The sequence below is a fragment of the Eurytemora carolleeae genome, unplaced genomic scaffold (genome assembly GCF_000591075.1).
Source record: "Eurytemora carolleeae unplaced genomic scaffold, Eaff_2.0 scaffold1046, whole genome shotgun sequence".
In the NCBI taxonomy this organism is placed as follows: domain Eukaryota; kingdom Metazoa; phylum Arthropoda; class Copepoda; order Calanoida; family Temoridae; genus Eurytemora; species Eurytemora carolleeae.
The window spans coordinates 109493-125673 of record NW_019396932.1 but is presented as its reverse complement, the minus strand read 5'-3'; the positions used below and the strand labels follow the sequence as shown (position 1 = coordinate 125673).

Sequence of the window (16181 nt, the reverse complement as noted above, 5' to 3'; positions counted from 1 at the left end):
TTATTATTATTGTTTTTGTTAACATTATTGTACATAAAATTATAATTTAGTTAAAAAAATCTTTTAAGGAATATCTGCATAATATCATGACAATTCATTATTGAATAGTTAAGTACTAGTATTTGATGGCATTTAGTTCTGGGTTTAAACGTTTTATCATTAAACCTTAAAATGTCTGCATTGTAGTTATATAGATTTGTTATAGATTTGTGTGTGTCTTCTACTGGCTTTAGCAGTTAAAGCTGTTTTTATTCAGAATCTATTTTCAACAATTCTCAGTTTTCAGTTTTGATTTTTTGATTGTTTATTTCAGGGTTATTTTTGAGACCTTCCTTTGATTTCATGATAAAATGGCAATTACCGATTCACAACGATACCATTTAAAGCTTCGACTGAATCAAGTCTCAATTAGATATCAATGTTAACAATTTTGAAAACAGTAGATTTATAAATTGGGTTTCTCTACAATAGAGGGAATTGCATATTTGAAAAATAAATAAATGATCAGGATACTTTTAACCCTAAGAAACATTATTGAGAATGAAGAGTCCTTTGAAATTATGTTGACAGTCCCTTTAAACCGAGGATTTTTACCTGAGAGGGCTTTAGCCGTAGAAGCTGGAGATATTTGGGGGATGCGGAACAGACGGAGAAGATTAGCAACCTGAAAATTTCAAAATTATTTTTTTTATTCGATTTTTTTTTTCATTTAACTGACAACGCCGGGCACTTCAGCTAGTTTTTCATAAATTATTAAGAATTCAGCAATTTGTTCACTACAGGGTTGAAAAAAGAATGAAATTTTATTGAAGACCAAAAACTTGGTAAATACGACGTTCAGAAGCAATTTAATCTGATCTTTTTCTTAGGTCTTTAAATTGTATATTTAATGATTTGGTAACGAAAAAAAAAACTAGAAATTTACAGTTGCAGGAAACCAAGAATGGAAAAATAAATAAATTCCTTTCAGTCGTTTCTAAAGTGTCATTCTTTTTGATATCTCTGTACAAAATGAATAGATTTCCTAGGATATACGTTTAGTTGTTCATTGAGAGAGATTAAATGAACGAAAAAAAATTAGCTTCCAAAAGATTGCATTGCTCACTTTACGTAGATGTAAAGAATTGTTTTAAGTTTTCTTTTCTAATAAACTTTTCTTTTATTAATTTTGAAAAAAACTTTGAAAATAAATCAAAATGTTCGCTATCAAAAGAAATTATGCATAAAATTTGTTTTATAAACAATGGTGCTTTCCTCACAAATATGTAAAGAAACAGTGAATAAAAAGAAGAAAAGAGGTTTCTTGCTGCTGAAATTATTTAGAAAATGTGGTTAACCTGAAGTGAAACCGAAGAATAATGACCTCCAATGACCCCTAGGACAGGTCCAGTATTCTCTAGCTTGTGCTTCGGTGCCCCTCCTTAATTGTATATACATAGCGTAGAGTACACATGGAGTTAAGTACACATGGAGTAGAGTACGCAAGGAGTAGAGTACACATGGAGTTGAATATACATGGAGTTGAATATACATGCAGTTGCATATACTTGGAGTAGAGTACAAATGGAGTAAAGTACAGATGGAGTGAGTACACATGGAGTAGAGTACAATGGAGTAGAGTACACATGGATTATAGTACACATGGAGTGAGTACGCATGGAGTAGAGTACAGATGGAGTGAGCGCACATGGATTAGAGTACGCATGGAGTAAATTACACACATGGAGTAGAATACACATGGAGAACAGTACACACGGAATAGAGTGCAATGGAGTAGAGCACAGATGGAGTGAGCGCACATGGATTAGAGTACGCATGGAGTAAAGTACACACATGGAAAACAGTACACACGGAATAGAGTGCAATGGAGTAGAGTACACATGGAGTAGAGTACACAGGGAGTAGAGTACACATGGAGAAGAGTACACACAGGGAATAGAGTACAATGGATTAGAGTACACATGGAGTATAGTACATATGAATAGATATGAATAGATAAACAGCGAACATCTAAAAAATTATCAATTCCATAAAATGCCCCCTAGAGATAAGATCACTCCATATACAAGTGTACAGTGTCAGTTACGTAAACATATCGTGATGTACACAACTACTCTAGTAATTAATAGGGAGGTCGGTTGTGTACTGCTGAGGTAAGCTTTGCCTCTTCTTTTCGTTTCTCTATGAGCTGAGTATATTAAAATTTACAAATCTTTATTGCTTGCTTGGTTTTTAAACTCAATCTAAAACGTAATTCTAAGAAATAAATCTAAAGTTTGGAGGCTAGGAAATCTTTTCTAATTTTTTTTTTGCAACCTCATTTCCCATCTAGGTTTGCAAGAGTTTAGGTAGGGTTGAATTTAACCAATTAAAACTTTTTAATGGAAATCGAAATTAATTAATTTGGAATCATTTTTCCAATTAGTTCTTGTTTTTCCTGCCAAAAACAGTTTATATTTTGAGTTATCAAAATTAATCAAAGAACTGATTATCCCCCACAATCTCTAATTCTCTGATCCTGTTTATTTTTGCAACCTAATGTTGTAGACCTTTTTTTTGGACTATGATTAACATATAAAGTAAAATTATGGATGCTGCTTAAAAATCAGAGAGTCTTAACTCTGGAACTCATTTTTACCAGTTTTTTGAAGATATTTCGTATTTGTCATTTGTCACTTATTCTAAATATTAAAGTAAGTGAAATCTTTAACGCCTTTTCCGACGGATTTCGAATAAGAGATAAAAATATGACTGAAAAGTTGCCGTTACGGACAGGGCTTCGATGTATTAAGTTTTACGTAAAAGATAAAAAGTTTCCACCATCAGATTACAAGGATATAGAGATACATCCTGTCCCTCTATATTATTCATCTTTCAAAATATTAGGTCGGTACTCAATTTTCTTGTTTTTGTTTTGTTTTTGGGACACCTTGTAGCTAGTTGACACCCTGTAGCTAGTTGACACCTTGTAGCTAGTTGACACCCTGCAGCTAGTTGGATAACTCACAAAATACTCTTATAACTCAATGTCGAGATTTATTAAAGTAATGAATTCAGGACATAATTGGTTGCCCGATACTTGACGACATGCTTTAGTATGTCGAGAACTATTAAAATACTTGACGACATGCTTTAGTATGTCGAGAACTATTAAAATTCTTGACGACATGCTTTAGTATGTCGAGAACTATTAAAATACTTGACGACATGTTTTAGTATGTCGAGAACTGTTAAAATACTTGACGACATGTTTTAGTATGTCGAGAACTATTAAAATACTTGACGACATGCTTTAGTATGTCGAGAACTATCAAAATACTTGACGACATGATTTAGTATGTCGAGAACAATCAAAATACTTGACGATATGTTTTAGTATGTCGAGAACTATCAAAATACTTGACGACATGCTTTAGTATGTCGAGAACTATCAATATACTTGACGACATGCTTTAGTATGTCGAGAACTATCAAAATACTTGACGACATGCTTTAGTATGTCGAGAACTATCAAAATACTTGACGACATGCTTTAGTATGTCGAGAACTATCAAAACACTTGACGACATGCTTTAGTATGTCAAGAACTATCAAAACACTTGACGACATGCTTTAGTATGTCGAGCACTATCAAAACACTTGACGACATGCTTTAGTGTGTCGGGCACTATCAAAACACTTGAAGACATGTTTTAGTATGTCGAGAACTATCAAAATACTTGACGACATGTTGTATTATGTCGAGGACTATCAAAACACTTGACGACATGTTTTAGTATGTCGAGAACTATCAAAATACTTGACAACATGTTTTAGTATGTCGAGAAATATCAAAATACTTCACGACATGTTGTAGTATGTCGAGAACTATCAAAATACTTGACGACATGTTTTAGTATGTCAAGAACTATCAAAATACTTGACGACATGTTTCAGTATCTCAAGAACTATCAAAACACTTGACATGTTTTAGTTTGTCGAGAACTATCAAGATACTTGACGACATGTTTTAGTATGTTAGTATGTTGAGAACTATAAAGATACTTGACGACATGCTGTAGTATGTTGAGAACTATCAAAATAACTTTAATAAAAATGTTATTTAAGAGTTTCGCAACGGACTGTAAGCAACCCTCCATGCAATAGGATGGCAATGTCCGATTTACAACGGTACCCTTGAAAGCTTTTTCTGATCAAAGATGAATTGGATTTTCATGTTTTGTTGTTGCAGTCTTAGCATGGAAAGTCGCTCGAAATTACGCTTTACAGTCTCTTTAAAGCCTACATTTTTAATTTTATTTTCAAATCGTAGAATTAAATAAAATTAAATATGCTGAAGGCTGAAAGGAAGAAATGTATTCTGGATGAATGAATAAAAGCTAGCTGGAGGGTTTTATAAGAAAGAAATTAGAGAAATCCAATTCAAAATCTCACCTTGCCAATTCTTTTAGTTTCTGCTCTATTAAGTTTCTCTTTTATAAAACTGTTCTTTGAATTATATGGTCTAAAAGTGTATTACTGAAAGGGCATTTTATAATTTGTTTATTTCTCAAACGAACGAAAAACGATTTATTTTAGTTTTGTTTCTTATTTTTCAAAATTATCGAACCATCGTTAAAAAAAATATAATGGCTAAAGCTAACGAACTTTTGAAAACGAAAGAAAAAAAACGACGATATGCTGGTTTTACTGAAACAAATATAGCTTTTCTATTCTATTAAAAAATTTGTTTTAATTAATTTTAAAAGATATGTTTTCCTTAAATGTCTGAATTAAGTAAAGTTTATGAATTTCGACTGAGGGGTTTCAACCAAATATTGAAATCTATCTTAAAATAGGTTAATCTAGAAGAAGTTTGATGGAAATTATACTTGGTCGTAGTAAACGATGTATTACGCACTAGGCTCCGGGTACCCAGCTTCACCTGGAAGCCAAATTTTCATATACAAGTCTATACCTACTTAAGATAAAATAATAGAGCCAATCTTTGGTCCTTCCCGATATTCTACTGAGTTCCCAAATCAAAATTTGAGCCAAATCGTTCAAGGGAATTATGAGATACTAGTTGAAGGGCCCGGCGTTGCCCATGGAATTTTTTTTTTAATTTAAAAAATCAAACCTATTGGCTTGAATTTAAACTTGGATCTGGGGCAATTAACGGTGGCTTCGGTTTTCCACGCATTCAAACATGCGTTCAAATCATGTTTTCTGGGTTGGCATTTTCTAATGATAATTATTTCTCCACGTTGGCGACTTATCATCCGCCCCACTTTATGTCTGATCTATAGCTATATACAAAAGAGCTAATACATTGTCCTGTTTATACGCCGGACTACTTGCAATCCGAGCTTAGCTCCGGGTCCGTATGAGGACTGAAGAGGTTACATCAATAGAACTATCCAATCTGAGTTTAGCTCTGGGTTTGTGTGAGAACTGATTGGGTTACGTCAATGGAACTATCCCTATTCCGAGCTATTGAGCTCACACTTGTTACAATACAAACCAACAAACACCCATCCAAACAGAAAAACAGAGATTACTACTTTTTATATATTTATATATCTTTATTTATATATCTATCTTCACCTAGCCCAAGATCGACCATCTACAGTGTTTATGTAGTTAAATAAACATAGGAAACTTACGGAAATGCAGATACTTACCCCTTCTGAAGGACGTATAGAGGGGGGGGGGGGAAGAGTCACCCCTTGTGGAAAAGAAAAGCGTTTTTTCTTTAAAAACTTAAGAGCATCTAAAAAAGTTCTAATTTTCATTTTATTCTTTATTTTTAACAATTTTGCCCCCTCCTCCCCCCTGGAATAAATCCTGTATATGCCCCTGACCCTCTGCTTACATTATCTACCAAAAACTTAAATGTGAAGATGCATTAATTATGAAACATATGAAACCAATTTAAACAAATTAAAAGTTCGACTCTTTCTTGGAAGGTTCTGTTGTGTTTCTATTAAAAACTAATAAAAGAAAAGAATAGCTTCGTAGATTACGATTTTAGCCAAATAGATTATCAAGTACTAGAATCTATTTGATTTTAGCTATTTTTCCCGTTAAAAGTGAACCCACTCAATTAAGAATCTCAAACCTAATTGCTCAGGACATTCCCGTGGCTCTTCCGAATTCTCCAATCAAAATTTGAGGCAAATTGGCCATGGGTCCCTGAATTGTGGTCAGACAACAAACAACCAGACAAACATAGATAACATCTTTATATATATATATATATATATATATATATATATTATAGATACTTCTATGGAAAATAACTTAAAAGAGAAATAACTATTATTCTAAAAGGTCATTTATGAAATGAAATGATTTAAAATGGCTTTCTTTCCCTTTTTTTTGCATTTGCAATATTTGTCGTGTAAGCAAGAAAAGAATTTAGACTTTTTAGTTCCATTTCTCTTAAAGGTATCACATTCATTCTTGATTATAACACGCTTTAATGGGTGTCATTGTGTATCACGCCACTCTGCAAATAAATTGCCACGTGAAATTATGTTTACAGTTCCTTTAACTTAAGGGGGTATAGGCTTACGGCGAAAAATAAGCGCTTTTGATCGCTAATAAACTTACTTCTGTTGTGTCTATAAGGAAACAATTGTTAAAAACGAACACTCTCTTTACTCAAAAAGACTTTTGTCCTTTTCTAAATATAAATGTTTATTAATTTTCCTCACCCGAATTTCTCATTTTTTCCCTTTTTAAGATTCATGTTTCTCATTCTTTTCTATCTTTGGAGATTATTGTAGATATTTTTTCCATGGAATATAAACTAAAGCTGTAGCTAAGTTTAAGATTAGTAGCGAACAAAAGCCCTTATTTTTCGGCGTAAGCCCTTTCATTTTTCGTAAACACTCCCTTTAAATATCTATATGTTTTTAATTGTTTTAAAAGAAAACGAAATTCGAGACGTAATATTGTTTTAGAAGTTTTTTTCTTATAACACTACATCCAAAAACTTGCATAACAATAACTTTGTGGGGAAAATGTCCAAATTATTAAAATATTTGCTTCTCATTGTGTGTAGTCGCGCGAACCAGCATATTTTTAGGCTGGCAGATTGATTTACCCTTACCAGCACGTTTCAGGCTGGCAGATTGATGCACCCGTACCAGCACATTTTTAGGCACGCAGATTGATGTGCCCGTACCAGCACGTTTTTAGGCTGGCAGATTGATGTACCCGTACAAGCACATTTTTTGGCTGGCAGATTGATGTACCCGTACAAGCACGTTTCAGGCTGGCAGATTGATGCACCCGTACTAGCACATTTTTAGGCACGCAGATTGATGTGCCCGTACCAGCACATTTTTAGGCACGCAGATTGATGTGCCCGTACCAGCACGTTTTTTGGCTGGCAGATTGATGTGCCCATACCAGCACGTTTTTAGGCTGGCGGATTGATGTACCCGTACCAGCACGTTTTTAGGCTGGCAGATTGATGTATCCGTACCAGCACGTTTTTAGGCTGGCAGATTGGTTTACCCGTACCGGCACGTTTTTAGGCTGGCAGATTGATGTGCCCGTACCGTTAGTAAATAAACCTTGATATTTTCCAAGTTTTATTTTCACTTTTTCTTGAGTTTTTGTAAAGACGGCTGACAGGGAATACTTTTAAGGCTTAGCCATTGCATCTGAGGCCGGGGTCGGATTAGAGGAAAAAAGATAAATCTTTTATCAAAGAAAGGGTGTCTATTCAATATATTTTTTGTAAAGGAAATTTTCCGGAGAATTGAAAGCTAGATATAACTTAATTTTATATTTTTTCCCTTCTTCAATATCTGGTATCTGAAAGGAATCTAGAGCACTTTGTATTTGTAAATAATTGAAATAAAGTCGTTGCCACAAAAGCATATTTATAATCCCAATACCTTTGGTACCTAATGGTGTAAACCTTTGATTTAGATTATTTGATATAAAACAGAATTAATTGTTTAAAACATCTAAGGTCTACGACATGGAATTGCAAATATATAGGGATTAAAAAACCAGAGTTTGAGGCAAAGACTCAATTCCTCTATTACTTCAGGTATCAATTCCTCTATTACTTCAAGTATCAATTCCTTTATTACTTCAAGTATCAAGTAGAGAGGATAGCCTGGCCTCCTAGTGGTTGTTGAGGAACTGCTTTAGTTCAAAATTAGCAAAATTAAATGTTAGAAAAAAATCCAATAAAATTTTATTTTTTCATTCTTACCTTTTTCACATTCGTACTGTGACGCCATTTCCAAGTTGTTTAATGAAGATCTGATAAATTCTAGAGATTGATTCAGAGCAAAGGTATCCCTGCCATCATACTTAATCATCAACTAAACTTAACCCTTTCTACCTTATTGGGAGGGTGGGGGGGGGGGGGGGGTTCAGAGCAAAAGTATCCCTGCATGCCATTCTTAATTCTGCTAAATTTAACCCTTTTACCCTTGCTTTCGGTAACCCAGGGGTTTTCTTGCCAAATGCTTGAGTTCTCAGATGTTAAACCACATCTGAAGCTCTCCTTTTTTAATGCCAAACTAAATATCCCACTTATTGTTTTAAAGATGATTATCAATCCTGGAGCATGTGTCCTGAAAGAAAAAAACAATTAATCAAATTTTAAAAGGGTCAATTTATTCATAGAAGGAAGGAAGAGACGCTAAGTGTAATTCTAAATGACCCTCCATTTTGGAATTCTAAATAGCCCTCCATATTGGAATTCTAAATGACCCTCCATATATATAGGCTTGAAGGGCCAGGGTACGGTTTTAAATCGATCATTGATACCCTAATGCATAAACGGGCACTGGAAATTACGCGTACACTCCCTTTAATGCATGGACGGTGATTGGAAATTACGCATACACTCCCTTTAATGCATGAACGGTCACTGAAAATTACGCGTACACCCCCTTTAATGCATGAACGGTTACTGGAAATTAAGCTTTCACTCCCTTTAATGCATGGACGGTTACTTCAAATTACGCGTACACTCCTTTTAATGAATTAGAACATTTTTAAAGTAAAAGTTTTTTTAAAAACTGCCCCAAAAATGTTTTTTTTGAGAATCATATTTTTCTTGAATTTTTTTTTCGAAATATATTACCTGGATATTAACCCCTAGGGTTATATTGTTTAGTAGGTTTGTATCATTGTTTATCTTATCCACTGCAAACAGCATGGCTTCCATCCTCTGAACACCTCTAAAATAAAAAAAAATCCTCAAAACTGTTCGTAAATGATCAAAAAAAATGTTCAAAACTGTTCGTAGAAATATGAATAGAAACCTACGACGATTGAATTCGGTGCTCTTGCAAACTTAAGGCAGATTTGCCAAAATATATATTTCAGCATTTTAAAAATCTTATAAATTCACGAAATTTACAATAGCTGATTTTGTTGGTAAAAACAATATGATTGTTACCAAGTTTGTTTTTTTGGGATCAGTAATAAACGTTTATTGTAAAAACATCGTTCTTGATAAAAACAATTTTTTTCTTATTATTTTTCAAAAATTTAAAAAGGTTATAAGAAATGCCATTTGAAATCTCTGAGAATGAATGTAGAAAATTGCAAGTTTTTCAAAAGAGCTTATTTCAAAGAAAATATTAAAAACTTAAATCTCATTTATTGCATGGAAAAAAATGAATAATGTTTTAAAAAATTGCCTAGAAATTTTGTTGGCGAGAGGGTTTGTGGGGGGGGGGCTTCAGGTCCCTTTGAGTAATAATGTTTTTTTTATTTTTAATGATCCGAGAGTTACTTACTACTTAGAAAATATTCATTCCTGTTTTGAAGATTTTTGATAATGAAGACGACATTTTCATATTTTTCAGAAATGTTCGAAAACCCAGCGCCAGCCGTGAAAACAAGTTGAAAGCGAAATATTGATTTTAATAAACAAAATAAAAAATCAACTATAATAAACGAATGCGGAATGCGTTGAAAAAAATCGATGATTTTAGGTTGTGTAATATCTGAATGATTTGTTTGGAATTAAATTAATTTCTTTAAGATCCAAGTCAAATATTGTAACTTTCTAAATTTGTATTGACGCTACGCTCTTCGATAAAAGTCGTATTTAACAATTTTTTCCTTATAGACGTAACAAATAGAAATAAGATTAGGAGCAATCACCATCGAATATTTTTCGATGTAAGCCTATGCCACCTTTCATTTTTAGTGAACAGTCCCTTTCATATATCTGGTAAGAATTGAGGTAAAGCAATTTTAGGTAAAAAAAGCTAAGATTTAAAGGGTACCGTTGTTAATCAGACATGCTACTCTTTGGAAATTTGATTGACGATCCCTTTAAGCTTCTAAAAGTTTTAAAGAGATTGATAAAGCTAGGTCTGAAAACTTTGAACAAGATGTCTGAATCATGATTAAATTCTCATATAAACTTCTGTAGTACAGTGATAACCATAATAATCTGGAATAGAAAGACGACGTTAAGACTCAAGTTATGACTTTGAATGAACAATGAACATAAAATACCTCAATTTTACTTAAATGTGGATTAATTACTTGCTTGTAAAATTATTTGCTTTTTAACAACATCAAATACACTTTAATATTCCTTTTATGTTTTCTGGTTCTCACTGTGAGTTAGTTTTTGGGGCCTATAATTATAAAGCTATGATAGATTCACAACACGATACCCTTTAATCTGAAAAGTTAGTTCTGGAATAAAATTCACAGGAAGGGTTCTGTTAATTGAAAGAAAACAATTTCAGTTATTGATCACTGCACAGTTTGTGTTTTAGTGCGAGAAACCAAAAAGTGTAGGATCAGCAAAAATATTTGCAAAGTAATGTGTTTGTGTCTTTGCAGCAACATAATTTGTTTACAAAAAAATTATTTTATTTAAGTTTCAACATATATTTACATGGAGAAATTTTAAAATCCAAAAAATCTAGGTTATTTACTATTTAGATGTATTTCATTTTCAATTCTTACCAGTCCCAAATACCTTAATACAAAAGGGCTTTCTTTATTAAGCCGTATTGATATTTAATAGATTAAACAAGGAAAACTAAAAAAGAAAATTAAAAAATACATTTATTCTTTTTCCCATAAACATTTTATCAATGTTTTGTTTATTGAATAAGTGTGATCATGAAGAGAAAAACAATTTGTATTTGTATTCAAACCCCCGAACATTTTACACTTAGGTATATATCAAGTGTTTTGTCAGTGTAGATATATAATATATAATATACTGTAGATATATAATATATAACTTACTTCCTTTTTCATTTGTGACCAAGAGGAGCAGTTGGCAAAGTTGGTCAGGGCTATTTTAAACCCTCTGGTTTGTTCAGATTTTCATTTTACACGCGTACAATTTTCATTTTACACGCGTACAATTTTCATTTTACACGCGTACAATTTTCATTTTACGCTCGTACAATTTTCATTTTACACGCGTACAATTTCCATTTTACGCGCGTACAATTTTCATTTTACGTGCGTACAATTTTCATTTTACGCGCGTACAATTTCCATTTTACGCGCGTACAATTTTCATTTTACGCGCGTACAATTTTCATTTTACACGCGGACAATTTTCCTTTTACGCGCGTACAATTTTCATTCCACGCGCGTACAATTTTCATTTTACGTGCGTACAATTTTCATTTTACGCGCGTACAATTTTCATTTTACACGCGTACAATTTTCATTTTACGTGCGTACAATTTTCATTTTACGCGCATACAATTTTCATTTTACACGCGTACAATATACAATTTTCATTTCACATGCGTACAATTTTCATTTTACGCGCGTACAATTTTTGCAAAACAATAGATACAAAAGTCATTGGGAAGACAAAAAAAATGTATTCAAATATAATCAAGAAAGATCCGTCTGAAAACACTGAACTTAGAAAAGTTAATTTCAAATGGATTTTAAATATATTGAAACACCCTTAAAAACTGGTTTTTGTATCTAGTCCTATAAAACTCGTTCTTGGGCCATAAATCAGACAATTTAATAAATATAAAAAAAAATTAAATGTGAGCAGAGTTCAGCGGCTTGAGACGCATCTTTTGATAAATTGATACCCATATCAATATATTTAAAAAATATATTTGTTTCGCTCTTACTAGTTAAATGATTTTTATCTATTATTCCAAAAATTATTTTTAAATTTTTAATTAATTTAATTTAGTTCTCAAGAATATTAAGGCTCAGGTATATTACTGAACCTTAAACGTTTTAATTATTATAAAGTTAAAGTGAAATATGTTTTTCAATTAATTTTTTTAACCCCATTAAAGAGAGTGTTCGCGAAAAATAAAAGGGGATATAGGCTTAATGCGATAAAAAAAGCGCTTTTGATCGCTACTGATTTTACTTCTATCTGTTGCGTTTATAAGGAGAAAATTGTTAAAGACGTCTCATAACGAATAACTTAGCGCCCATACAAATTCAGAAAATACAACTTAGACCGTAAAAAATCAATTTAATTTCAAACAAATCGTTCAGATATTACAACCTATAGTCTTCGATTATCTTTCGCCACATTTGTATACAGTTTATACTTTATAATATTTTATTTTTTTTAGAAAACGTTTTAACGGATTTCGAAAACTGTGGGTGGTGCGCGGCATTCTTAGATAGTTGCGCAAGCGACAAGAGAAATAATCAAATTCAAAACAAATTAATCAAAAATATTATAAAATATAAACAACACTGCATACTCAGTTCAATTACCTTACATAGCCGGTCACTCCCTTTAAGGTTTCAAAGGGTATTAACATCTTTACACGAAGGCTCACAAATTATGCATACAGTCGCGTTAACATTATATCAATATAATGAAGATGAAGATTTAAATTTGGATTTATATTAAGCTTTTAAAAAGCATGGATACGCTGTAATGTGTATACATCTATCTTTCTATCAATCTCATTATCCAATCAGAGATGAATCCTTAAATCGGCACTAAACAGTAAATGAAAATATTTACTTCTACTAAAACTAAAGTGCACCTAATTCGAAAAAAAGCTTGTTACCAACTTAAGTAAGAATTAGTCGTCTTTTTCATATATTGATATAATTGCCTACCACCGTACCTATGTTTTTCTCAATCATGTCTACTTGTTTTTGTTTTTAACCTTTGTGACAGAAACAATCTCAAGAACTGACGAGGGTCAACCCAGACCAAAATATATTTTTAATAAATGTGGAACTAACATCTACTTTTTTACTCTACAGATGTTTGGTCCATCACCATCACCAAAATTTAAAATTGTTTTTTTTTCACTTAGCTATCTGTCTTTGTGTTTTTATCGGATTTGATGAATTCCGAGCATTCGTTGAACTACTTAGAGACGGTTTAACCATGTAACAATATAACTTGTTAAATCTAATTGTTGATCTATTCATAGTGACTTAGAGCCAAGATCTGTTCCAACCAATAGAAGGATGAACAAGAAAGCAGTGTTCTGATTGGTTGGAATTTACCTTTATTAAAGCTGCCTTTTCAATAGGGTTGTTCTTATCTTCACTAAATCTTATCTCAGGCTAACTAACCATCGATTTTTTTAATTGATTTATATGAAAAGGAAACCATAAAAAAATTCTGTTAATGAAAAAAAAATGTCAGACATTGCGAACACTATTTTGTTTACAAAAAATTTCAAAAAAGTAGAAAGTAATCTAAAACTAATTAAAAGATAGAAAAATAGAGATTGGTTTCAGGAGTAAAATCATACTTTAAAAATTTTAAACGATTAATTTAAACTGATTGATGAAACAATTTTACCATTTTCACATGGGCAAAAAAGTGACCTATAGTTAGAAAAGGTTATTAAAAAATTTTAAAAAATTATATAAAATCATTTAAGAGAGGACTAAAAAATACATATGGAAATTTTCTACTTTGGTTTTGTCTGCTTGTCTGATTTTTTGATAGCCCAAATTGAAATTAATATATTTTTTTCATGTTCGTCTCCTCTAGGTTAAATTTATGCGACATTACTTGTGAGACTTTGTGACCTCGTAACTCCTCCAATTTAATTTTTAGCCACAAGTTTCGGAACAGAAAATGTATTTGGTTGCATACTTGAAACTCAAAGCATTTAAGTTGTAGTTTATTTCGTTAAAAAAATCTTTACTCTACTTAATTATATTTTCCTTCGAAATCACTTTTATTATGATATAACTGCTTTATACATATGATTTTATTTGTATCAAACGACGTGGCTATTCACCAACTGTCATGTTTCATGGAACACTCTTTAGATAAGATCAAGGAACTATATACAGGAACGCCCAACTCAGATATACGCAAATTGTGTACTGTACACTGTGGGAGGAATGTAAACCAGTGCCCCCACAGAAGTTGAAGGGAAAGGGCTAAAGCGCTGATGTGATATTACAGTCCAACAAAAAACAAGTTATATCAAGTTCGAGTGAATACCTATAATTTTTGGCTTTATGCCAATATGGAAAATACAATAGCGACACATTTTTATTCCACCCATTGGGCCCTTTTCCCTCTAAAATTATGCGTTGCCCCTGAATTCTTTGTTTTGATCTCCTCCCACTGCAGTACACAGATTTGACGCATGAGATATGGCGGTTCCTGGTCTATATAATTCTTGGATAAGACATAAAAACCTGTAAGTGGGCGACAAACTTCTGTTTAACATTAAAAATAAAAGGAAGCCATTAGCTGTCCTTAATTTATATTGTATAGAAAGATCGAGAAGCTACAATTAACCAAGATTAATAATTCAGGAATAATTTGGAAGAAACTGAATATTTTATTGGAAACAATGGATAATTAATTGACGAAGCAAACAAATCCATGTTTTATAGATTTTATAGGAAAGGGGGTAAAAGGGGCGTAAAATCATGTTGTCCCCGTAACATTTTTTGGACAAGACTTAAAACTATTGGTCTGTTAGGCTGTTAAAATTGTTTGCCTTGTCTAACTATCACATGGCCCCTGCACACGCTAGGGATATTGAACCTATTGCCTGAGTCCTCAGGCATACTACCTTAATGCCAATTATCTTACCTATACCAGATTAAATCTATATTTAGACCTACTCCAGTAATTTGATTCTAACGTTTACAGCTCTTTGAAAATTCATTGATTGCAATGTTGTTGCAAAGAGATTTTTCGACTTTAGTGATCTCTATGGAACTGTCGTCTTTATTTCTAATTCAACTTTTCTAATGAAGAAGTGAAATTATTCAATTTTTTAAATCAAGAAGTCTAATTATTCAGCTTTTCTAATCAAGAAGTGAAATTATTCAACTTTTCCAATGAAGAAGTGAAATTATTCAATTTTTTAAATCAAGAAGTCTAATTATTCAACTTTTCTAATCAAGAAGTGAAATGATTCAACTTTTCTAATCAAGAAGTGAAATTATTCAACTTTTCTAATCAAGAAGAGAAATTATTCAACTTTTCTAATAAAGAAGTGAAATTATTCAATTTTTCTAATCAAGAAGAGAAATTATTCAACTTTTCTAATCAAGAAGTGAAATTATTCAATTTTTCTAATCAAGAAGTGAAATTATTCAACTTTTCTAATCAAGAAGAGAAATTATTCAACTTTTCTAATCAAGAAGTGAAATTATTCAACTTTTCTAATCAAGAAGTAAAATTATTCCACATTTCTAGTCAAGAAGTAAAATTATTCCACATTTCTAGTCAAGAAGTGAAATTTCAATCAATTTCCTTCCTCGATCTGTAGCTTATTACAAACAAGACAGAAGGAGGAGATTAAATAAATGCATTGGATATCACTGATACTTCTAGCTCATCTAGTTTTTATTTTGACATTAGATATTTTAAACATTTAATTCACTCTGATCAATTAGACTAAGTTGAAAGGTTTACACCAAGTTTCTAAGATAAGGCGATTACAAAATTTTAGCTTGTGACAAAGACTCATAATTCCTTTATTCGGTTACTTATTAGCAATTTAAACCATGTTTTTTCTTCTCATTAGCTCAACATTAAGATAAGATTTAAAATTTACTTTAGTATTAAACTTTAAAGCATGCTGAAACAGAAAATCCCTAGCCAGTAAGTTTTAAATAAAATAAATTTGTCTCTTGAAAATTATTTTATTCGGGAAAATTCACGGAACTATAAAGTTTTATTGTAAACATTAAAACACAGATTGTTAATTCTCGGGTATGTTATACAGTCCTGGGTA

At 32.0% G+C, this 16181-nt stretch overlaps 1 protein-coding gene across 1 annotated transcript in view; it reads right to left on the bottom strand.

Moving 5' to 3' along the window:
- Window positions 1–581: 581 nt before the first annotated feature.
- Window positions 582–16181, bottom strand: part of LOC111710254 (metabotropic glutamate receptor) — a gene marked incomplete at its 3' end in the record, with an annotated part of 33976 nt that continues 18376 nt past the window's right edge. Inside the window, exons 4-8 of the mRNA XM_023484322.1 lie at window positions 9101–9197; window positions 8572–8585; window positions 8219–8307; window positions 1338–1420; window positions 582–664 (exon numbers count right to left, since the gene is read on the bottom strand). Coding sequence (XP_023340090.1) covers window positions 582–664; window positions 1338–1420; window positions 8219–8307; window positions 8572–8585; window positions 9101–9197 — 366 coding nt within the window. The remainder of the gene's footprint in view (window positions 665–1337; window positions 1421–8218; window positions 8308–8571; window positions 8586–9100; window positions 9198–16181) is intronic.